Source organism: Oncorhynchus keta, chromosome 1 (genome assembly GCF_023373465.1).
Source record: "Oncorhynchus keta strain PuntledgeMale-10-30-2019 chromosome 1, Oket_V2, whole genome shotgun sequence".
Lineage (NCBI taxonomy): Eukaryota > Metazoa > Chordata > Actinopteri > Salmoniformes > Salmonidae > Oncorhynchus > Oncorhynchus keta.
In genome coordinates, this window is record NC_068421.1 from 60,860,416 (window position 1) to 60,885,968 (window position 25,553).

Consider the following 25,553-nt stretch of genomic DNA (forward strand, 5'->3'; position numbering starts at 1 on the left):
ACACATGGACACACTGAGATGGACACAGCAACATGACAAGTTTGACATATTTCTCTGTTCGTCTCCGTTTCTAAGACAACATACACCATATTGTGAACAGAACAGAGGAGAGCCAAATTCACACCGTAAATTGAAAGATATGATTCTGTCACAGCAAAGATAAAAGGTTGTTGAAACGTGGGCAGTATCCAGGAGTACAGATAGGGTACTGTAGTTTAGGTGTTGCTTGCATTCTACAACAAATGGGTATAACGATTTGTGGAAGAGTAAAATACTTACAGTAGAAGATGAGATTGAGTTCATTTGTAATGTGAAAATTTGCACAGCATCAGCTTTCAGTAAGTTTCAATCAAATCCAGAAATAGGGCCCTGGCCACAGTAAAACACAGGTTTGAAATTCACACAGGAGAATCATAACCTCTCAGATATCATAAGTCAAAGAAGTATGAAATATATATTAGTACATTGTATTGTCACATACACCAGATACAGTAGGTGCAGTGAAATATGTTGTTTTTACAGGGTCAGCTATAGTAGTACGACAACCCTGGAGATAATGTGGGTTAAGTGCCTTGCTCAAGGGCACATAGACAGATTGTTCACCTTGGGCATGCAAACCAACGACCTTTCGGTTACTGCCCCAACGCTCTAACCACTAGGCTACCTGTTGCCCTTGTATAATATAACCTGTCCTCTGATTCGGGAGTCACGAGGCAAGACAAACAGCTAAAAACAGACGAAGTCAGCGAGGAGCTTTAGTCGCCACCGTGTGGATAAAAATGATTTTCCACACGTTCATTCCTCAGTGTATGTGATCCACCTCCATCATTAGGAGATCATTCTGAATTAGTAGCCCCGTGTACAAGCTACAGAAAACAAAATAAGTTGCCCCACAGCAGAGTGGGGGGGATAAAAACTCAATTTCAGCCACCCATGCTTTGTGTGTGTGTGTCTTTTGTCTGGACAGGAGGGTTTCTAATGAGTTCCAGATGCATTTAGTAGGGTTCCCTCACTTCCCTGCAACTGAAATGTTTCTCACTTGGGAGCACAGAGACTCTGAAATAGCACACAGAAACAATGAGAGTCTGGGGAGATCATGTACATGAAAAATGTCGGACGTTTTTACAACCAAAATAGAGCATTTGACAAACAGAAGATACTGTACCAGCTAGCATGACGTAGTGCTATGTGATTATGTTGTTGATATTTCATATCCTCCATGAACAATTTGAATGTAAGGAAGAAAGTGGAAATATATGTTTTAAATGAACATGGTATAAGAATGGCTTAAAGAACGTCTTAAATCTTAATGGGACTACACGTCATTGCATAATTGATCATGCATACTGTAGATGCGATACATGTATGTGCACTGACATAAAACCCACAGTGATCTCCATTCTATTCACCATGAACACACTTTATTCATCATGTCGAGGTTATGTATTATTTCATTGAAAACATACAGATAAAAAGGAACCGTAACAGTTCGAAACTCTTATCACATTCTACATGGCGCTGTAACCTTCAAGGGCTTTTAGATATATCCATCTGGTTTCTTTCCTTAACTTAAATCATGAGATTAATACCCTAACATTCTATTCGGCACTTAAATAGAAACACAAAAATCACAAGTGTACATTAGTTTCCTGCCATACTGAGATGGGTGGTTTCATTGAATGTGGTGTAGCGTACTAGCATGCACAGTGAGTAGGCAAAAGGAAAATGCACTTCACTGGACATCAACATCACCGAGGAGAGAACAGAAATCTCATTGAGTGTGTTACTCGATAACGAAGGTCTATTCTAAAAGCCTTGCATTGAGCATCCCATTGGTCTTCCCTATAATGATGTGCCTGTGTAGCATACAAAAAAAGTCTACTATTAGAAAGCGCATGGTACATTTAAGAGCTAATAAGACTAACCCTTAAGGAGATATAGTAATAATAGAGTAATATTAGTCTTCCTGCATGTCTCTGGAAAAGGGGGGTACATTGTTGTATTACAGTTGTAGCAATAAGATAGATTTGGATAGATGAGTATTTACGTGGGACTTCACTGACACCAGTAAGTAAACTGGTACCTTATGCTATTGGTTCTGAATAAATACACAAAGTCATGAATAAATACACAAAGTCATTAATAAATACATACAATAATTCTCATTCTGAGTGGGCGGGACACTTCCAGTTTAATTCAGCACCAAGTACTGTTTTTATTTTGTTCACACACACACATGCACACGCTGTGCGCACTCTCACTCACACAAACACACACACACACACACACAGTTAGCTGAGGGTGTCAGTTAACATAATTTGAGCACAATTCCTTTATTTGCCAAATGTCAGAATTAAATTAAATGGGGCGTTTCATCTGATCTGAGAATTCTCTGTAAGATCTATAATTTATGGAGTGTATTTGCTTCTTTTAGGTGATATTTCCTTCACACAGCTGATATCGGTGATTTTTAAAGGTGAAACGTGGTAGCTATTGTCTCCTGCAGCGCTCACAATATAGTTTTCAAAGCATTTTAAACATCTCCATACCTTTTCTCTATCTGCAAGTCACAAATTAATTCCAAGAGGATGTAAGAGAATTTTTATTCATCTTCAATTTGAATCCCTGTGTGTGTCCTTTCTTTTGTATCCCTTGACATCAAAAGCCTGGAAAGCTTTCAGAGCACATGTTCTCCTTGACTTCCTCACAGGCAGATCTAAGTAGTTGCATTTAATAGTTACAATGTCCATTAAACAAGCCTTAAGCAACTGCATTGTCAAATACAAAATGATAGGTACAAGAAGGTGGTGACAACTAGGTCTCCACACTCTTGGTGAGATTTATCAACGGACACTAGGGATCTAGAAAACTGGTATTGTATGCAGAGATAAGCACAACAGGCTAAGATCTGATGGTCAGACTTGTTATAGACACTAGAATTCAGACGGGATAAATATGTTTTGAAGGGATTGTGCCATGTGTGTATAAAACAATCTGGTGTGTGTTGGTGTGTTTCTGTTCCCCTCTTTTACTGAGGGAGGTTTTTACGAAATGGTTACCCTAGAAACCAGAGAGCCGATCCCTTTGGTCCCCTAAAGAGATGTCTTGTTGAGGTCAACCTTGACTGGCAGTGGTCCAGCTTCCTCACTCTCCTCTGGTTGGTCGATGGCTACAGCAATCACAGGGGTCAGGTAGTAGGGGTTGACCTTCTGGACGTCATCCAGAAACTCATTGTCTCCGTTGATGCTCAGCTGGGAAAGGAATCAGTTATTCATTCAAATCGATAGAAATGTTCCCATTGTCTCTAGGCCTAATTCATCTCAGGCAAACACATGTTAAGGCTGGAATCAGTATTGGTGAAACTGCCACATCCATTTGCGATATTACAATAACAAAGAAATTCCTTAAAACAATGAAGAATGTTTGTTTCCCTAGGACATCATGCACACCATTGCACGCACGATAGAAGGGAAGAGTATGAATTGCAATTTTTTTCATCACGATGCTGGATGCTACTCTCCTCCATTTCATAAACAAAACAAAAACAAATGCAAAATGCAGATTCCAGCTTTCAGGTAACACTTCAGTGAGTTAACAATTAATCTAACACAGGGGAAATGAAGTTACACAGAGGGTTAGCTGTTTTTCATCTAAAAGACAGCCAATATAATTCAGGTTTTTCGTGATGCTGTTCTGGTGCTGTGTTTACCTCTGTTTTGATGTGCTGTTCTTACCTCTGTTTTGATGTGCTGTTCTGGTGCTGTGTTTACCTCTTTTGATGTGCTGTTCTGGTGCTGTGTTTACCTCTGTTTTGATGTGCTGTTCTGGTGCTGTGTTTACCTCTTTTGATGTGCTGTTCTGGTGCTGTGTTTACCTCTGTTTTGATGTGCTGTTCTTACCTCTGTTTTGATGTGCTGTTCTGGTGCTGTGTTTACCTCTTTTGATGTGCTGTTCTGGTGCTGTGTTTACCTCTGTTTTGATGTGCTGTTCTGGTGCTGTGTTTACCTCTGTTTTGATGTGCTGTTCTGGTGCTGTGTTTACCTCTGTTTTGATGTGCTGTTCTGGTGCTGTGTTTACCTCTGTTTTGATGTGCTGTTCTGGTGCTGTGTTTACCTCTGTTTTGATGTGCTGTTCTGGTGCTGTGTTTACCTCTGTTTTGATGTGCTGTTCTGGTGCTGTGTTTACCTCTGTTTTGATGTGCTGTTCTGGTGCTGTGTTTACCTCTGTTTTGATGTGCTGTTCTGGTGCTGTGTTTACCTCTGTTTTGATGTGCTGTTCTTTCTGTTTTGATGTGCTGTTCTGGTGCTGTGTTTTGATGTGCTGTTCTGGTGCTGTGTTTACCTCTGTTTTGATGTGCTGTTCTGGTGCTGTGTTTACCTCTTTTGATGTGCTGTTCTGGTGCTGTGTTTACCTCTGTTTTGATGTGCTGTTCTGGTGCTGTGTTTACCCTCTGTGTGATGTGCTGTTCTGGTGCTGTGTTTACCTCTGTTTTAATTGCTGTTCTGTGCTGTTTACCTCTTTTGATGTGCTGTTCTGGTGTTGTGTTTACCCTCTGTGTCGATGTGCTGTTCTGGTGCTGTTTTTACCTCTGTGTCGATGTGCTGTTTTGGTGCTGTTCTGTTTTGGTGCTGTGTTTACCTCTGTTTTGATGTGCTGTTCTGGTGCTGTGTTTACCTCTGTGTCGATGTGCTGTTCTGGTGCTGTGTTTACCTCTGTGTCGATGTGCTGTTCTGGTGCTGTGTTTACCCTCTGTTTTGATGTGCTGTTCTGGTGCTGTGTTTACCTCTGTGTCGATGTGCTGTTCTGGTGCTGTGTTTACCCTCTGTTTTGATGTGCTGTTCTGGTGCTGTGTTTACCTCTGTGTCGATGTGCTGTTCTGGTGCTGTGTTTACCTCTGTGTCGATGTGCTGTTCTGGTGCTGTGTTTACCTCTGTTTTGATGTGCTGTTCAGGTGCAGTGACCAGGCTGGCACAGCTGAGCCACAACATCACCATGATGGACAGGAAGAGACAGGCAGCCAGGATCCAACGAGGCAGTCCAGAGCGCCTGAGAGAAAGGGGAGGTCCTACAACTCAGAAGACCTCTAAATCAGAGGGAACGAAATGGGTTGATTTGGGCAGATGACTATTGTTGTTCAATATTTCCTCACCTTGACATGCAACCCAGGAAGTCATGCTCAGCGGTGGGGTCCTCTGTATGTTGCTGGACTGCTGGGTGCTTCCCCTTGCCTCCGGCCTTGGCTGCTCCCTTCTCCCCATGTCCTTTCACACCTGCACAGAGGTGAACACTTATGAGCAACAGACTTTGTGAGGAAGTGTAACAAATGTAACCTAATTTCATCCCTCTAGAGATCAATAAAGCATATTCAATTCAATGCAATCCTCCTTTAACTTGTTAGTGATCCCTTCGCGCGCCAATCCCTTTAGCGGGATCGAATTGACAACATCCAGTGAAATTGCAGAGCGTCAAATTCAAACTACAGACATATAAATATTCAAGATTCACAAAAATATAAGTGTGATACATCAAAATAAAGCTTAACTTCTTGTTAATCCAGCCGCAGTGTCAGATTTCAAAAAGGCTTTACGGCGAAAGCAGACCATGCGATTGATTATCTGAGGACAGCGCCCCGCATACGAACACATGAAAATAATTTTCAACCAGGCAGGTGGCGACACAAAAGTCAGAAATAACGATATAATAAATGCCTTACCTTTGAAGATCTTCTTCTTTTTGCAATCTCAAATGTCTCAGTGACACAATGAATGGTCGTTTTGTTCGATAAATTCCTTCTTTATATCCCCAAAATGTCCATTTATTTGGCGCATTTGATTCAGAAATACACCGGTTCCAACTCGCCCAACATGACTACAAAGGATCTAATAAGTTACCTGTAAACTTGGTCCAAACATTTCAAACAACGTTCCTAATCCAACCTCAGGTATCCTAAAACGTAAATAATTGATCAAATTTAAAACGGAATAAGCTGTTTCCAATACCGGATAAAAACAACGTGAAGCACGTTCCAGTTCACGCGCACCAAACAGTAGAGTCCACCTGGAGTGACACTTACAAAGAACAGCCATACTTCTTAATTTCGCAAAAGAAAAACATCAACCAATTTCTAAAGACTGTTGACATCTAGTGGAAGCCATAGGAACTGCAACCAGGTTCCTATTAAATAGGGTTTCCCATAGAACATTTGGGGAAATACTATGACCTCAAAAATGTTTTCACTGGATGGTTTGTCATGGGGTTTCGCCTGCCAAATCAGTTCTGTTATACTCACAGACATTTTTTTTTACAGTATTAGAAACTTTAGAGTGTTTTCTATCCAAATAATTTCCTAGCTTCTGGGCAGGCAGAGTAACAGGCAGTTCACTTTGGGCACGCTTTTCATCCAGACGTGAAAATACTGCCCCCTATCCCTAAGAAGTTTTAATGCACTGTATACTATATATCCTACAGGTCTTATTATGATTTGTACATTATGGGTCTCGATGTGTGACAGAGCTGCATGCCACAACACTGCAGGCGGTTGGTGTCTCACCATGGGGTCTCTGTGTGTGGGAGTGGACCTGTGGCCAGGGTTTGTCTGCCACATTGGAGCGGGGAGCCTGCAGCTCCGGCAGAGTGTACTCAATCTCTGGTTGGCTCTGGTAGGAACAACAAACAAAGTCAATTCAGGCACTAGTAATTACACACAGTAATTCACTGAAAAAGTGGCAGAAAAATGTCTGTTTTACACATTGAGGTTAGACCATAATGAAGTCTGGACTAAGAATACTCAATGAACAGCGAAACACGACAGGGAGAAATACACACAACTGCAGACTTAGATGTAGAGGATACTGCCACATGTACTCAAACAAAGAGAGGACTCGCTGATTATAGGAGAACATTGCATTTTTACAAAATGCGTGCTGCTTGCAAGCCAGGCACTGTGTACCTCAGCCATCTGTGAAATTGAGCCAGATAGACTTGCAAACTACCAAACAGTACAAAACAGTACTTCCAAACTACCAAACAGTACAAAAATAAAACCACTTAATCACACCTTATAATGGCTGTTCAGGTGGCACTGAACCCTCCTGAGGTATAGATTGTATAGAGCAGATTGTATGGATTGTTCTTTGGCACACAGGTGAGTTTTAAATCAGCATTTCTTTCTCTCTAACTTCATTAAAGGACCCCCTGCTTGCCCATTGCTGAGTCTGTCCTGGTTGGCTGCTCAAGAGCCCCCCAATTCATTCTCTCTGAGGGGAGTGAAAAGGCCACTTGACTGAAGAAAGTGTCCCTGAAAAGAGGCCTTTAAAAACAGCAATTGTGCACTACAGTATGTGACCGAACCTAAATCACTTAGAGTGAAGCCAGGGTTAATCCCTATGTCTATACACACACATATTCAAGTAGGCGTGCAAGCACACACACAAGCACACAAGCACACTCGCACGTACACAAGCGCGTGCGCGCACGCACACACGCACGCACGCACGCACGCACGCACGCACGCACGCACGCACGCACACACACACACACACACACACACACACACACGCACACACACATAAACACACACACACACACACATTGACCCAGCTCTGTCAGCAGAGGCATCATTGTGCCTTTCATTATGGAGACTGTGTTTCTGGCTCCCCCTGGAGAACTCATTAAAATAGGATTTTGGTTCCCCTCTACTGAACCTTTCCCAACAACAAGACGTGAAGACAGAGAGAGTCATTTTTTAAAGAAAAAATAATAATCTTGACACACAGGTCCATGTATGCATGCGTAGTTATGACAACTGAAAATAAAACGTATCAATCGGCATTTGAATAGTCTATGGGTCAATGAATGTGAGATAAACAAAGAGAAAAGGAAATAAATTGGTCAGATATAGTAATTTAACTGAGATGACCTATGTGGAAGAGAATGAGGCTTGGTCTAACAAAAGGTCATAGATATTCAGACAAACTATTGTTATTTTCAAAGTCATTTCACAACCAGTTTTAGCGATAGCAAGGATTTTACGGAGCGCATTGGATCCAGGTGTAATATTGGGGGGAAAGGCAATGGGAAGAGAAGAGTGAACATTTGAGTATGTTAGTAGTTATTGGCTGCAGACTGGAAATCTTTCCATCAGTAAGAGTAGGTCTTCTGATGTACATCTGTCATGCATTATTGTCCCAGAATGCCAAAGGTGCTCTGGCTACAGAGGCACATAGACCAACAGGAAGGAGGGATCCTTTTCCAAAGTAACAACCTCCCTTCCCTCATTTGGTATTTTTGGGTTATTTGGGCTCAGTTTCTTCTTGGGGGGTTATAGAAGTAGTATCTATGTATGTCCCTATTTCCTTCAAGGGGACCCTGCATCATGTGAATGTTGGACGCGGAAGGAATTGAAACAAAACCCCTTTTCCAAACAAGCATTATCCCCCCAATCAGTGATGAGAGGGCCCTGTCGGCTGTGTTTACTCCCTCTAAGCCCGGAGGAAACAGCTTGATTCTCGCTGATTACCTGGGAGGAGCACTCCTGAATCACTGGGAGGCTAGGATGGCATGAATAAGTGTGATTAAGAAGGAGGCTGCCACTTAACCCATGTCAAATATGGGTAGGAGAGGGATGGATGTTCCCCGAGCTGGAGCTCAGCCCACTGTCTGAGGTACAGCTAAAGGGAGCTGAGGAAGCCGTCTCCCTCAGAAGCCGTCTCCCTCAGACACAGGTGGCTTGCCTGGAGCAATCAGAGAAGCTGCTTTGATCACAGTTGCATCCAAACACACAAACTTTTTGAAAAATGTTGTGGGTAACCCACATTGATATAGAACCCAGATGGTTTATGTGCATCACGTTAGCCCTCTAAATGTAACGGACCTGGTATCAATCTTGAGTGATTCAAGACCACATTAGAACTGTGAGCTAAAGCCTCAATAGCTCTTGGAAATAAAGTCTCAGTTCTTTTGAAAGTAGTTTTGGGAATCACCTCTGCACATCACATAGCAAAATACACCTACGTCTATTGGGTCCTTAGTGAGTCTTATTTGTCTTATTTTGTCTTATTTGTTCAAATGACTGATTAACTGAAGGAGAGCGCAAGTAATTCCACTGTGAACTGATTCAAATATAAATCACTTGGCCCAAATAAACTTGTCATACTGAACACTGCATGAAGACCAAGTGCCATTCATTCCACAAGTTGGCTCTCTCACTAACTCTTGAAAACTCATATGAACTTGTTAATACATTTAGTTTTGTCTGATTCACTTCAGCTCCAGTGGTACACTGTGTTGCCTTTGAATGGCCCTTTTTGAGTATTTACTAAAACTGCTACATAATGTGGACAAACTGCTAGCACAGTGGGTCACCTAACCATTTCCTGTTTGTTTTGTATCACGCCTAAGGCTACAAGTCACCAAGGTCCTCCTAGTGAGTCCATACAGCCTGTCATCCTACCCAGCCCTCTGCTCTGCAGAACCCACTCATTCTGAATGTCTGCAGTTGTGATTTGTATTGCAGCGGTGTCTTGTCTTCTCTTTCAGCTGTCCCTCAGCCTCACTTCTTTTCTGCTGTTTCTTTGCCCCCAGTCAATTTGTCAAGGGGGTGGCAGCCAGCCAGTTGCCCACTAAACACAGGCCTGCTAGCCAGCTCAGAGCCTGTGGAGCCTGCTCTCACCTCTGCTAGCATGTCACGTCCATAAAACACAAGCATCCATCACCCCTAAGGCTAAAGAAAGAAATGGCATGAAGACGGTTGTTTTCATAATTTCATGTTGTCTCACCACGTGTCTTTTTATTACTAGATTTACAGATCTCGGTTGTCCTTCTCTATAGATTCAGCCAGCCTGTCTTGACTTAGCCGTCACTTATCTAGTAAATCATATACAGTACTGATCCCACGCCCCTTTCACCCTTATGTTTGAGTTGAGTTCACCTCTGTTGCCCCCAAGGTTTGAATTACAGCTGTACCCCCAATAGTCACTGTGTAACTTGAGTCCTGACAGTGTCTCACCTGGAAGACCACCACCTTGCCATCGTCGGCCTGCAGGTAGAAGGTCCAGGTAGAGGAGATGAAGCTCTGAGCAGAGCTGACGATGTCGTTAAACCAGCTGGACACGGTGTCCATGACAGAGGGGGGCTTGGGACGGTGGGCCATGGCTTTCAGCTGCAGGGAACAATAGGTTGAACTGTCTGAGTTTAGGTGCCATTATTTCATCTGGCAAAAAAGTCATGGTGCATGTGTGTTGCTGTACAAGACTGTGTGTGTGTGTGTGTGTGTGTGTGTGTGTGTGTGTGTGTGTGTGTGTGTGTGTGTGTGTGTGTGTGTGTGTGTGTGTGTGTGTGTGTGTGTGTGTGTGTGTGTGTGGCCTACTGAATGGCTACTGAATGACCATGCTAACCTTCCTCCTCTTGATCTCAGGTTCGGAGGGCTGGCTGGCACAGCCGGTGCTGCAGGCCTCCTGCTCCAGCAGTTTGCTGTATGCTTCCTGGCATGCTACAGAGAGAAAGGGGGGGGGGTAGAAGAGAGAGGGGGAGAAATATAGGGGAGGGGGAGAGAGAGAGAGAAGAGGGAGAGATAGAAAAAGACAAAGAAGTTAAGGAGAAAATACACAGCATGTGTTAGTCATGGCGTCCCTATTCACCCCTCCCTGCGGTCATCAATATCAGAACATTTCAGCATCTACTGTGGGGACCAGGGAGAACAGCAGATCACAGGATTGATTTTCAATAAACAAGTCACCAGTGAACAGCTTCAATTGAGCCACACACACACAGGGTTCCATTAATGTCATGTTGGCCCTGGTACAGGCACATGATAGGACAATATGTTGAATCAAGTGCTTTCTGGCCTTGAAGCATAGCTTGGGGTTTTTTGGTTTTGTTTACCTCCTTGACACTCCTCCCTGCTGGTGTTGAAGCCAGCATTGCCATTCACAAACTGACATATGGAGTAGAGACGACAACCACGGTGACAGGCATTCAATATGGAGTCCTTCAGGAGAGAGAAAAACATAGGAGCTAATTATGACTATTCAAACAAAGCAGATATCCTCAAAGAGAATGAGATATTGGCCCGGATTTGTGTGTGATTAATTAGATAGGCAATTAGGTATGCCTATACCACAGAGGTATTTCAATTGGATAATGTTACAGACTAAATATTTTAAATGAGGTGAGGAATTATTGATCTTAGAGGTACACATGGAAAATACTGCAAATGTCGTGCCAGGGAATGTTGTGATGAGTGAAGAAAAACAATCACTTGGTCACAGTTTCCGCCAAGCCTGGTTCTATTACAGAAGAACAAAACAGCGCCCCCAAGCGACTGACACAGGAACGTGAGCGAAAAAGTGATCCCCCTGTCCGACCATCAACGGTTTACAGGCGTATTACAGTGTCATGCGTGTCATCCTTTCGATTTACTGCGTTTTTCCCTATTCGTTGTGGGTCTAGCGGGGCTTTATTCTGACTCAGGATGCACGGTTCCTTTTTATAGGGAACTATTTGCTTACTACACAGTGGCAATTATAGTCCCATGAATAAAATAAACGGAACATTGTTCAAGCACTGACTATTTGTCACTAAGGTGTTGTTCAAATAATACGCGCACATCAAAGGCATACTTTAGGGCCTATAAACTGGTGCAGTGTTTTGAAAACAGGTGATTCCGCATAGTTCACTGTGATCCATTTTGCTGCTCTGCTCCGCACTCCCCTGCATGATGTCTGAACCACACCTGAGCTGAGCCGAAACGATGATGTAGTTGGGTAAATAATAGCCTCGCTGAGGGAGTTACCGTTATTGGCTATAGACACTAATCATCCATTAGCCATCTTACAGGTTATAAGTATTTGTCAAATTGTACATTGTTTAAAATGATTCAAACATGGATATTGTAATTAATGAGATATTACTTACATATCCTGCATATTGCTGTCCATCGACAAAATAATTACAAATGGCAATAGGCTCTATTGGAGAATGCCATGCTTGGTCTGGTGCCCTCACAACAATTTTACGACTGGGTTTTATATGAACATACATAAGTTATGTAATGAATGTGTAAATCGATCCAGAGGAAGCAGGGGGTGTAGGCTGTATGGCTATAATGGAGGATCAGAGCTGTGGAAATAATAACAATTACATGCGTCATAAAATGATATTTTCGGCCAAATCGTGCATGATAATGTCCACTTAGTGCAGAAATTAAGTGAGGTAGCGTAGCCTAGCCTACAGTTGATAGGATTTATGATAACCATGCCATTTAGTAGAAATGTGGGCCTTCGTTACGCATTGGCCATGCTACATTTACACAACAGATTTCCAGCACTTAACTACTAAAGGGAAGTCTATCGGTTATCGATATACCGTATTCAATTTCGGATACAGTCGTCGAAACATAAGAACTTATTATAGCAGCGATTCAAGCACGAAAACAGACTTTTCGGCACATTGATATGTAGCCGAATATATACTGCTATTCTGCTATTCCTCAATGAGGTCTATATCGTTTCCAAGTATCACTTACTTTAGCTGGACTTTTGTTTTTGATGGTGATCTGGCATTGCTTTTTACAGTAACTGATGTCGCCTAGTTGGTTGTCAAATAGATCAGAAGACGCAGCCGCCAGCCCCGCCAGAAGCAGCCAGACGACAGCGGAGACAACGCACACCCTGCCGCCGAACTGAAGCATTTCCAAGCCGGATTTGATCACCACAGTCTGGACGAGCACTGGCACTTTTAGTGGGCTCTGGGCTTCTCTGATGGATGTTGCTTCAATCCGATTGCTATCTGCTTCGGTAATCTTGTGCTATGGTTTCGTGGTGTCGTCACTCCAAACATCATCGCTCACACGCTGCTGTGCGCCCCCTCTCGTGCGGTCTTCACTCCACACAGTGCAAATTCTCTGAGGTGTATACAGTGCATTCGGAAAGCATTCAGACCCTTTCACTTTTCCACATTTTGATACATTACAGCCTTATTCTAAAATATATTACATTATTTGTTTCCCTCATCAATCTACACACAATATCATATAATAGCAAAGCGAAAACAGGTTTGTGGCAATTTTTGCTAATTTATGAAAAATAAAAAACAGAAATACCTTATTTACATAAGTATTCAGACCCTTTGCTATGAGACTCGAAATTGATCTCAGGTGCATCCTGTTTCCATTGATAATCCTTGAGATGTTTCTAAAACTTCATTGGAGTCCACCTGTAGTAAATTCAATTGATTGGACATGATTTGGAAAGGCACACACCTGTCTATATAAGGTCCCACAGTTGACAGTGCATGTCAGAGCAAAAACCAAGCCATGAGGTCGAAGGAGTTGTCCGTGGAGCTCTGAGACAGGATTGTGTCGAGGCACAGATATAGGGAAGGGTACCAAAACATTTCTGCAGCATTGAAGGTCCCCAAGAACACAATGGCTTCCATTATTCTTAAATGAAAGAAGTTGGAACCACCAAGACTCTTCCTAGAGCATGCTGCCCAGCCAATCTGAGCAATGGGGGGAGAAGGGCCTTGGTCAGGGAGGTAACCAAGAACCCAATAGTCACGATGGTCACTCTGACAGAGCTCTAGAGTTCCTCTGTGGAGATGGAAAAACCTTCCAGAAGGACAACCATCTCTGCAGCACTGCACCAATCAGGCCTTTATTGTAGAGTGGCCAGACGGAAACCACTCCTTGGTAAAAGGCACATGACAGCCTGCTTGGAGTTTGTCAAAAGGCACCTAAAGGGCTCTCAGATTATGAGAAGTGGAAGCCACTCCTTGGTAAAAGGCACATGACAACCTATGAGAAGCGGCAAGAGTCTCTGGTCTGATGAAACCAAGATTTAACTCTTTGGCCTGAATGCCAAGCGTCACGTCTGGAGGAAACCTGCCACCAAAGCATGGTGAAGCATGGTGGTGGCAGCATCATGCTTTGGGGATGTTTTTAAGTGGCAGGGACTTGTAGACTAGTCAGGATCGTGGGAAAGATGACCCAAGCAAAGTACAGAGATCCTCAATGAACCTGCTCCAGTGCGCTCAGACTGGGGCGAAGGTTCACCTTCCAACAGGACAACGTCCCTAAGCACATAGCCAAGACAACACAGGAGTGGCTTTGGGACAAGTCTCTGAATGTCCTTGAGTGGCCCAGCCAGAGCTTGAACCTGATCAAACATCTCCGGAGAGACCTGAAAATAGCTGTGCAGCGATTCTCCCCATGCACCCTGACAGAGCTTGAGAGGATCTGCAGAGAAGAATGGGAGAAACTCCCCAACTCCCCAATGGGAAAAAACGATTTAATTCATTTTAGAATAAGGCTGTAATGTAACAAAATGTGGAAAAAAGTTTATAGTTCTGAAAACTATCCGAATTCCCTGTAGGCCTACATACTAAGCATTCATAAAATGTATGATAAAATGTATGATTCAATATATATATATATATATATATTGGGGTAAAAGAGACATTATTTGCACTAAATTATATTCTATCAATTATTTAACCGGTATGTAAGATAATGCTTATATTTATGCATAAAGATGCCTTCCCTTATTCACAAGGCATCTGTAAATAGGAGGAGATTGAATTATTGCAATAATGACTCTAATGAGAGATGCAAGATAGTAAATAATTATGTATACAAATATGACTAATACAGAGACCACACCTGATGGCACAGTGCAGCTTATGAGACATGCCAACTATTTATTCTGTAGCCTAAACAAGTATTATATTATAGGCCTATAATATATATGTAAAAACGTGTATTCTTTTTAATGAATGCATAGCATAGGTATTAACTATAGCCTACTGTAATAAACCCCTTACAATTCAATGCCACTCTTTACCCCTTTGTCATGTGAAAAGTGAAAAAACACATTTGCACCACATTTAACTTTGGTTTTATAAACATCAAAATAGCATTTTTAGTCAATTATTTGAATGAGTGCTTTGGATAGGATGGATCCTGTACAGTGTAAGAGTGTGCCATCGAAACTGTATGCATTTAGCGTTGCTTTTGCTTATAGGGCCTTAAGAGAACTTTAATCACATGTCCCTATAAACCTCATGCTGTGTTATAGTGAATCAAATCACCTGCCTAGCCTAACAATGAAGTAAACCTAAACATAACATCGATGGGGGTGTACTAGAATAGAAAGAAACAGAACATATACTTTAAAATGGGCTATTGAAAAGTTTTTTCTTTTCTTTTGGGGGGGAATGGATATGACAAAATAAAGAGCAATAATGACTTGAGACTGTGTGGGAAGACAAGGGAGGGGCTTATAAAGTATCAACTTGAATGTTGTAGCTGTTGAGGCGTGCACCAATGCAACCCCTCACTAAACTAAAGGCAAACCTTAAGTTACTTTCATACAACCACTGTTTATCAGCTTATCCGCACTTACATACGGAGCTCCGACGTTCGATGTAAAACGTAGTTCCTTCGTTAGAATCAGACTGTTGATTCAACGTTGTTGGAGAGGTGGGTTTCAACTCCTTCGTTTTCTCCCTTAGGAGTGTGGTTTTAACCCACGTAAGAGGGAAAGAAAGGACAAGAGAGGGAAAGGACACGAAAAAGGCAAAAAGGCTATCTGAAACATGATCTCCATGTTGTGTCTCATGCTGTTTGTTCCACGTGTGTTCTCCTCATCGACACGTAAGTACAAAACTCTGAAGTGTGATATTGTGAGAAGCCGACTACCAAATTTACCATAAACCCGTTCCGGGTAGACTGATTTGAAGGGGAGGGGCGCTACCCCATTTGTCAACAAAAAAAGTTACATCTAATGTACATGTTACAAGTCTTAACAATGTGTTAGATACATTGTATGTACATTGTGTAAAGGCACGAAACACAAGACTCACTGAATCACAGGTGTCCAGACTGTCCACATGTGTACTTGCCAAGTTATCAAATGTTTGACCTGTAATTAAAGTAAAGGACATATATTTATACAGTAATGAATGAACAGATGATGAGTGATATTTCAAGATGTCATACTTCAAGATTTTTTGCTGTCCAAAATATAGGGCATTCTGGATTTGCCTATAAATGGTAAATAATTGGTAATAACTACTTAGGCTTTGTCTAATGCAACAAGTCTGCAAAAACGTATTGTAAGATGATTATGGCATTGTACATCTTTGTGCGTGACTAAATGTAAACTATTTTCCATTGATATTTCACATATTGAAATCAACAGGCTATTCTGTGACAATCTTCCACAGACAAAGTGAATGCTGAATCATTTTATATCTACGGTATTGCTTTTCATTATAATGCATTATTGGACTTATAGCACTGACAAAACAGAGAAATGTGCCACAAAGGTTTTCAAGTTCAACATTTCAAGCTAATTGGAAATTCCTAATTTGCAATGTTGCTGTGAAACATACAATTAATTTACCCCATTTGAGTAGCAATACATAAAGTGGAAATATCAGTGCACACACTGAATTCAGCACAAAATGTCTCACACCCAGTCCTCTTTAGCCCAGTCAGCCTCATAGTGAGCAGCATATTGGCACATATGTTAGATAGGTTGTCCACCGCCCACCAAGAGCACACTTAATAAACCTTACATTAACCCTTGAATCTCCCCCAAAGGAACCGAGTGGTAACATACATTTCAAACAGTATTGCTTCTCCGGGCATTTCTCATGAAGCATTAATCATAAGACAAGAGTCAGAAGAGTAAAGGATTAGTGAGGATGGAAAAGCATTAAAGAGTTTGACCAACAACCTTGTCTGACCTCTCCAAGTGATCTCCCAACAGTTTCAGCCCAGGACCCATAAATCCACTTCATTACTCTCAGGTCATAAATATCGCCAGCTCTTCTCCGAGTTGGAGTGTTTGCACTCAAAAAAATAGCAAAGGTTACTTATGATTCATTATCTATTCACTGTGAACAGACATGAGATCAAGAACAAACCTTTTCAAGCAAATCAAATCGAAGTTTATTGCCATACGTGTTAAGCCATCATCACCTCTAGGAGTGCAGCCCATATAAAGTAAAGTGTGTCTGTGTGTCTCCCCCCCAGAGGTGGCTATAATCTTCCCCCAAGACCCAGCATTGTGGATGGGCTCCAGCCTAACGGCCACGTGCACAGTGAGCCCCGAGCGGGGGCTGCATGCCAACACTATGTACTGGACCCTTAATGGGAAGAGACTCCCAAGTAGCACCTACGGCCTGCTGAGCACCAACGGCCTCAGTGTCACCTTGCACCGCCTCAACGGCTCCCAGCAGCAGTCTGGGGACAACCTGGTGTGTCACAGCAGAGACGGACATGTCCTGGCTGGCTCCTGTCTATACGTGGGCAGTAAGTGTCAGGTTGGCCCTGGAGGCCTCAACCACTTCTTCTGGGGACAAGTTGTCAGTACATTTAATCCACAACAAAATTATATTCCCCCTTCAGATTTAGTTCCTCCTTAAATTTGGGTGAAAATGACAAATCTCAACCAATTATGTGATGTTCTGAAAAACTGCATTATGACGTTTCCTGGTGCATTAAAAGGGGTGTGCTCAAAAGGACAGCGCTGTGGGGTAACAAGGAGATATTGGCAAATGCATTTGTTTGTTTGCATCAATATTGTCTGAATAAGCAGCTCAGGGCTCTGCATTTACAAAGAGATGATTGTTTTTTTTGTGCCTTTTTGATGATAAACTGTGTGTTTGCTATGATTTCAAAGAACCACTGAACACTCAAATTGGCACGTGTTTTTCTGTTGCTCATTAGAAAAACAAGATTTCAGTCTCGGAGGAGTGTTTTCTTACTGATTCCGCGTACGGTCAATGATGTTTGTCCCCCATGAGACACTGTAGAAGCAGATTATTTCACTTCCTCAAAATCCCCAGAATTAATCTAAGATAACTAAAATAAGAAATCTGTAGTTCATTTAGATGTTTTTGCCAAAGATGTTTTAGTTGCGCAATTTTACAACTAAATAAGGTGTTTAGTGCAGTATTTCTCAAGTAAAAGATGTACGACATGTTGTTTTATGTAAACAAAGTCGGCCTGCTGGGCAGGTCTGTCTCAATGTCTATGCTATTGGATAGAGAGCAATTACTGTATCTGTTCACCCCATGTTAGAGGGCAAATGTACATCGTCAAATCAAAGCCCAACCATAATTTACCCATTGTGACGCACAGATGTTCCATACTCCGTTTTAGACAAGATGAAATAATCCTATTTACACTTTGCAGTCAATTTTGACACTAGAATAACTATTTCTGACTTATATCGATGTCACTTAGGTCGTTTATAAAGGGATTCATTGCTTTTTAAATGTAGTTGCTCTTTAAAGCCTGTTATATTACCCCACTCTAATCTGTAGTGTCTCCCAGCACAGTATGTAATGTTGTCTTTGAATCATACCCCAAAGCCTCAGTTTAGCTGCTCAATAGGTTGTAATCAGCGCCACTACTTTGCTTCTCTCTCTCCACATCTGTGTTTGATAGTCTATCATTGAGAGGAAATGAGACAGGCAGCTGAATCCTCTAGCCTGTCGTCTGAGGTTAAGTAATGTGCCAGTGCATGGGTGTCAAACTTACTCTCCACTGGCCGGGTCCGAGGCCACAAAAAACAATATATATATATATATATATATATATAAAATTCTTATTTTTATTTATTATAAATATTTTTGGGGGTTGGGGGAAACAAACTCAATACACTTTAAAATTACTAAAACCAGATCGAAACTGTTTAGAAATGTTAATGGACCTACATTCATACAGTGTCTTGACCGTGTCCAGCCCACTAATAATAGCCAAAATGAAAGCTAGACAGTCAGGGAGCTTCGAAATTGTTAAAAATGACGGAGAGAGGAAAATGTTTTGCTAATTTTGACTCTGAGGAACTATAACCAATTTCCAGTGCAGCCCTCCGGACCTCGTTGAACACCGAATGTGCCCCCCAGGGCAAAATTAATTTGACACACCTGTGCCAGTGTATGATTATGGGATTGAGTGACCATTTATACCCGTTGTGATAGGAACTATTATAGTGATGTATTTGTTTAATTGTTTGTTTAATTCATGCTAGGGATTATGAGTGACAATGCATGCTTTGTATGATACACAACCACTGTGATTAGTTACTGAGAGAACCATGTATTCTCACTGTTAATATGCAGTGCCCCCGGAGAAGCCGGTCAACCTAACCTGCTGGTCCCGAAATACAAAGGACCTGAGCTGCAAGTGGACCCCCGGTGGTCGGGGTGAAACCTTCATCAAAACCAAATACACCCTCAAGTACAAATTGAGGTGAGAGCCACAGATGTCCAGCATCTCCCAGGTGATCACCCAACCCACCATAATTTCTGCTTAGAAACAATGATAGATGCATCACCTGGAACACAATTACTTTATTTTACTCACGAGAGGCCTATGTCATTCTGATGAGGCATTTCTAAGACTGCAATTGTGCCTTTTGTACTGCAGATAGGTGTGTAATGGACTTTCATTTGACTCGTAATGCCACTTGTACTGTTAACATTTCATGGTCCAGAGCACGCTGAAAATGTTACGCTTCGCTAGTTGTTGGCAGTACATTATATTGACCATTTTAGTACAGATATGATTGTCTTCACGTTGCTGTGTGTTCTGTGCAGGTGGTACGGGCGAGAGAGAGAATGTGAGGACTACAGCACGGGGCAACGCTACACATGTTACATCCCCCGGGACTTGGCCCTCTTTACTCCCTACGAGATCTGGGTGGAGGCGTCCAATCAGCTCGGGACTGCCACCTCTGATGTCATCACTCTGGATATTCTGGATGTGGGTAAGTGGAGTGAGCCTTTGGCCCAGTCTTCCTCCTGCTCCCCAGCCCGCCACACCGCGCCCTCACCAGAGTGCCAGAGTGGGCAGGGCATGAAAGTGTCCTGTCACCATAGTGACAAGAGGGAGCTTCCGCTCCCCCATGTTACATGAGTCCTTCATGAGCCCATCCTTTCCTTTTTCACTCCTCTCCTCCTCGCCTCACTTCACTCTCTAACTCACCACCAGATCTCCTGCATATGGCGAACACACTTTCATGTGAGAAAGGAATTTTATGTGTTCTCAATCCATCCCTATAACAATATCATCGATTCTGGCTGTGATTATTAAAGATAAACTGACCTGTCGTAAAAGTTCACCAAACACCAGACGTTTGGAAAAAAGTGATACACAAATGATGATGGATAGATAAGGTTGAGGACACAAAACTAAATATCACTTGTTAATTCCAACAACATTTAGCTTGGCCTTGGTACATTTTGGTGTTTTATTGTTGGAGTAAGCCAGCTTACAACACTAGTTTATGGTGAAAAAAAAGATTATCATTAGCCATATGTTGCAGTATTGTCTAGCTTTAGGATTAAGGCGTGTCCCTGTGAGTAAAAAGAAAACTGCACGCAATTGATCTTTGTGTTGGTCTGCTACATCCCTACTGTACCTGACACATCTAGAGACCACAGGTAGGTTGGTCGGAAGACAGAGGATCCCTATAACATGATGCATCACTAACCTCTTGTTTCTTCACCCTCTCCACAATGGAAACAATAAGCTGTGGAATTTTTCTGTGGAATCTTCCATGATTTTCTGCTCCCCCAGGGGTGAACTTGGTCAAACCAATAAAGTGCATCAGTAAACAAACAACAAGGCAAACCTGAAATGAAGGGAGCTATAGATTTATAGAAAATCACAAATGGGCTGCTGACATTTTTATATGATTCTCTCTCTTTCTCCCTCTCTCTTCTCTCTCACCCCCCCTTTCCCTCTATCAGCGGCATCAAAGTCATTTACTTCTTTGAGAGCCTTATTGCGTAGGGAAAACATGTTTTTTTAATGCTGGAGCGAGGGACAAAAGTACTGTGTGCATAAATCATCAGACTGGGGAGAGAAGGCAGAAACAGACACTGACCTCATTACCCTGCTTCCATAACTACACTCATTAAAAGGACTGGGAGAGAAAGCGAGAGAGAAGAATATAGGGGGGAGGGGGAGAAAGAGAATGCGAGAGAGAAGAAGAGAAAAAGAGAAGGAGAGCGAGGAGTAGAAGGAGAGAAAGAAAGAGAACAAGACAGTGAGATAGAAAGGAAGGGAGAGAGAGAGAAACAATCAAATGCAGTGGATAGACTGTGAAATAAAGTGAATTTTAGGAGAGAAGCAAAGTGTTCTGTCAGAGTACATGAGGGAGACAGCGTTGGTGCTGGACACCAGTACAGCCCAGCCCTGACATTAAACATTCATCACCATGTTTTATTCAAGCATGGTGGCTGTGGTGTCTAGATATATATGTAGTGTCTTTACATTGTGGTACAATATTTATCAGGAGGTTTCTCAGAGGGGAGAGTGCTTTCAGGTACACTTTGTTGGCGTCATCCAAAGGATGCTGATCAGTCCACTACTTGTTCTGTCAGAAATACAGAACATAATCTACTGCAAAACCTTAAACAACGAAGATTGTATACAGTATTTTAGTGCTTATGAAGCAGTGCTGAGAGTGATATACTCTTTGTACTGAGTTTTGTGTTCCGTAGTCTTGGCATATAATGACACAGCTTTGTGACTAACCTGTGTCTGCGTCCCTGTTGTTTCAGTGACTACAGACCCTCCAGACAACGTCCATGTGAGTCGTGTGGGGGAGCTTGAGGACCAGCTGACAGTGCGTTGGGGCAGCCCTCCGGCACTTAAAGACTTCCTCTTCCAGGCCAAATACCAGATACGTTACCGACTGGAAGACAGCACTGAATGGAAGGTAGAGTAGTACTTTATTTCAACATTCAGACACATTTCTCTCTCTCTCTCGCTTTCTCTCTCTGTCTCTATGATTCAGAAACCCGATGGCATCTTTTATCTGTGTAAATATTTGAGATGCATGAGTGGCAGGTACTCGCGAGGGACTACAGAGCTGTATTTTGGCTGTTAAGCCAAGCTTGTGCATGCTTGGTTGTGAGTTCTGTTTCCACTGAAATATACAAGTGCTATGTGTGAAAATCTGATTTATACCACCGAACGTGTGAGCGTGGTGGTTAATAGCTTCACTGTGAGCGTGTTTTTATATGTTTCCTTTGATATTGCGCTCAGTTGGTGGATGATGTAGGTAACCAGACATCGTGCCGGCTAGCAGGGCTAAGGGAAGGGACAGTATACTTTGTCCAGGTGAGGTGTAACCCAGTGGGGATCTACGGCTCCAGGAAGGCTGGGATCTGGAGTGACTGGAGCCACCCTACAGCTGCCTCCACGCCCCACAGTGGTGAGTAAAGATTTACATGGCTCTTAAAGGGGAAGGATATTATAAGGGCTTATATAGCTTCATTAGCATTTAGTTAGATCAGACATAGATTACATTCTTGCGGGGGCAATTATGACATTCGTGAGCACTTGTTACATGCGTTTTCAATGCTATTAAGGGGATATTAATAAAATTATCTTCAATAGTGCACATTGGAGATATTATTGTGGGAGATATGTCGTAATCTTTAATACTTCCCAAAGTTTATTATTAGATCAAACAGTGTTATTATAGCTCATAAGCCATGGGACATAAAAACTACCCACTAATAATCAACCTTTCATTGCCAAATAAACCAAAGAAACAATAACCTCATCCCAGATTAGGCTTCAACATCCTGGGAAAATGAGATCCAAACCGTATGTGACCCCAGAAAGCCAAACATCAAATGACACGATAGAGATCTTTCATCCAAGGATTAAAGAACTCAAGCTGAAATTGCAAAGAGCTGAGGGGGACATCTGATAGATAGACTTCTTTTTCACTTTCGTTAGCCTTGAGAAATTGATCAAGTTGAAATGCAGTCTGTCAGTTGCACACAGGGAATTAACACAGAGTGGAAACAGATTTGGGGAATACAACAGCAGATAATGGGTTACATAGGTTATGTGGTATTTACTTCCAATGGGGAGGAAGTTGTTATCAGGCTCTGTTGTTTGCCATGGAGTATTGGTTGTGGCAGGCTTTATAATAATGTTGCCCTCTACACTGGATATGCACCATATCCATTTTGTGAATCCCTTCTATTGTAGTCATATCAAATCTATTGTAATCAAATGGACTATTCTCAGTATGCAGCAGAATGACCTTTCACGATAGCCAGAGCCCAGAGGTCATGCTGAGGTCCTAGCCCTGTGTGAGCCACTGACAAATCTGGTCCCAGCTGGTTTAGTTGTAGGAAGAGACAGTGGGTTCAATTCCATTAAACCTGAATTGAGGTGTTTACGCGATAGCTCTTTTTCCCCATGGTCAAACAAAAACACATAATGGTCCACCTACTGCAGGTAGTGCGTGGACAGCATGCAGGAGCTATCCTCTCTATCTAACCTTGTCCTTGACCACACTGCTGCCTTCCTTCTCCCTGGGCAGAGCCGCTGCAGAGTGGGTCATGTGACCCCAAGTCGGGCGAGCAGAACTCCACCCTGCGACGGGAACTCAAGCAGTTCTTTGGCTGGGTCCGCAAACACGCATGCGGCTGCAGCGGCATGTCAATCAAACTCTACGACCAGTGGCGGGTGTGGCTGCAGAAATCTCATAAAACACGCAACCATGTAGGTAAGAATAATATTCCCTTTATTTCTGTTCCAGCTCAGCATAGGCTTCACGGTTATGCACCGTGATTATGTACTACTAGGCTACTGTAGCTCCTTATCACAACAACACCCTCTGTTGTCAATGTGTTGAACTCTGCATACACCCCTATTCTCTGACCCCCTTTGTCCTGAATTGTACTTTTGTGTTTTGCGATGTGGTCAGCGTTTTGGAAGCACACAGAACCATTCCCCTAGAACTGGTTAGACTTTCTGAAGTCTCAGTCTGATGTTTTATGTTCAGGTATGTGTGCGGTTTCCACTTTATTGGCCCAGAGTACAGCATAAAGTTGATATCCGCTCAGTTCTCCAAGTCATGAAATCTAATTTTATTACATATTTTAATGGCATAGACTTATGATCTTCAGTCGATTGCCACAACAAAGGGAAATGAGCATGTAAATATAATTAACAACCACTATAATGTGTTCCTTTTGTGTTTCGTCTCTCTGTGACGTGAGGAGCTTGTTTCACAACATAACTGAGCCCAAATGGCAGCCAGGAGGACTGAGCTCACCGCTAAGCCACATCCTCTGTTCGCCCCCTGAACCCAATCGCTGGTTGTTATGCTACTGAGGACAAGGGAACTGCCCGAGTCTTTTATCTCACCTGATTTGTGTGGTGTCCCTGAATAATGTCTGTGTTTAACTGCTCTGACAGGCGTATATTGATTAACCTCTGAGAAAAAAGGAGCAGTTTAACTGGCTGTTACCAATACGCAATTGGTGTCAGTATGATAACGAAATGAATTTCCATCGTTTGTCTATTTAATTATCCCAATATTAAGCATATGTTTTCTCTTTCAGATTCTACAATGCGATAAATCCTAACACATGCTAAACATCATTGAAGTATTTTAACAACATTCACAACAGCAACTGAGAAACTGTCTTAGAAGGCCACTTTGAGGCCCTGTGGGTAAAAGCCATCCAAAACTCTGGATATTCCAGCATTTGGTCACACACACCAACTTCTTTTTTGTAGGAATCCATATGGAACAGAAAAAGAACTGATGCGAGACGCCAGCGTTACACTACTGTCTGCAGCCCAGGATTCAAATAGAGTGGAATCGCTCTTTGCTCAGATACCAATACCTATCTTGAAGAACTGCTCCATCCCCTCCTCTCCACACACACTCTCTCTTACACACACATCTCCGGGGAGTGGCAAAGAGGAGAGCCTTTCTCTGATCACTGAGTGGGAGCATGGAAACGTTTCTTAAAGTAGCATTAGTACATGTTTGACTCAGATGGCCATAAATCATCTTACTGACTACCATCAGATCAGACACATAGTGGCCAGCTTCACAGACTTTTAGCGGAGAGACAAGGGCATTACGCAATCCTCCTGGAATGTCATATACAGTACAAAGAACTTCACTAATTCAGCTCCTGTTCAGGAAACTCAATCACAGAACATTTGTCAGAATTCTAGAAGATGAATGTACTTTCATAATGTATTTCCATTCTAACCACTTTAATAGCCACACAGTTGTCTAAGCTATGTGTCAATGCAATTTAGTTGTATGGGCCTTTTACTGGCAAAAACATGTTTGGTATGCTAGCAAATGCTAACACACCATTTTGTAGATTGGCTTTGTTGCAGTAATAGCAATTGAACTTGATATATTTTTGGATTGAAGTCAGGTTTGTGGGTCACCATGACCAAAGCCCATTCTGCAGTTTGTTGTTATTATGGAAGTGTTCTCTTGTCCTGAGGGTTTGCACCACTCTGGATTCCTCTTATTGAAATTAAGTGGCATAAAGTTTAATTGTATATACTGTGACTGTGCGGATTAAGACATTTTTATATTTTTTTATCTGCATATTTAAGAGATCCTATGTAATATGTCTCTCATTAAGTTATGTTCAATTATCAATAATAATTATGAATATGTCATAGTTTGACCGTTTTTGTCTTTAAAACAATAAAAGAATGACACTTGCCTTGGAATGTTTTTTATTAAGAA

General features: G+C 42.2%; 2 protein-coding genes and 1 long non-coding RNA gene across 4 annotated transcripts; 1 reads left to right on the forward strand and 2 right to left on the reverse strand.

The window, feature by feature from the left end:
* Positions 1–1,399: 1,399 nt before the first annotated feature.
* Positions 1,400–12,882, reverse strand: LOC118389896 (transmembrane protein 59-like). The gene is made up of 8 exons (XM_035779859.2): positions 12,524–12,882; positions 10,882–10,987; positions 10,395–10,489; positions 10,007–10,159; positions 6,551–6,656; positions 5,150–5,270; positions 4,929–5,046; positions 1,400–3,251 (listed from the first exon to the last, which is right to left on the reverse strand). The coding sequence occupies exons 1-8, from the start codon at positions 12,686–12,688 to the stop codon at positions 3,093–3,095; spliced, it is 1,023 nt and encodes a 340-aa protein (XP_035635752.2). The 5' UTR covers positions 12,689–12,882; the 3' UTR covers positions 1,400–3,092.
* On the reverse strand, positions 3,259–4,922 carry LOC127906158 (uncharacterized). The gene is made up of 4 exons (XR_008060485.1): positions 4,711–4,922; positions 4,639–4,674; positions 3,805–3,935; positions 3,259–3,709 (listed from the first exon to the last, which is right to left on the reverse strand). It is a non-coding gene; the product is annotated as an uncharacterized LOC127906158 (long non-coding RNA).
* A 2,406-nt stretch (positions 12,883–15,288) lies between the features above and the next one.
* LOC118389904 (cytokine receptor-like factor 1) lies at positions 15,289–25,530 on the forward strand. Of its 2 annotated transcripts, none has more exons than XM_035779881.2 (8): positions 15,289–15,649; positions 17,036–17,314; positions 19,132–19,261; positions 19,609–19,778; positions 21,580–21,737; positions 22,067–22,235; positions 23,364–23,549; positions 24,569–25,530. In XM_035779881.2, the coding sequence occupies exons 1-8, from the start codon at positions 15,592–15,594 to the stop codon at positions 24,595–24,597; spliced, it is 1,179 nt and encodes a 392-aa protein (XP_035635774.1). In that variant the 5' UTR covers positions 15,289–15,591; the 3' UTR covers positions 24,598–25,530. The 2 variants fall into 2 exon arrangements, with proteins under 2 accessions (XP_035635774.1, XP_035635764.1); XM_035779871.2 differs by having other exon boundaries at positions 23,364–23,545.
* Positions 25,531–25,553: the final 23 nt, after the last annotated feature.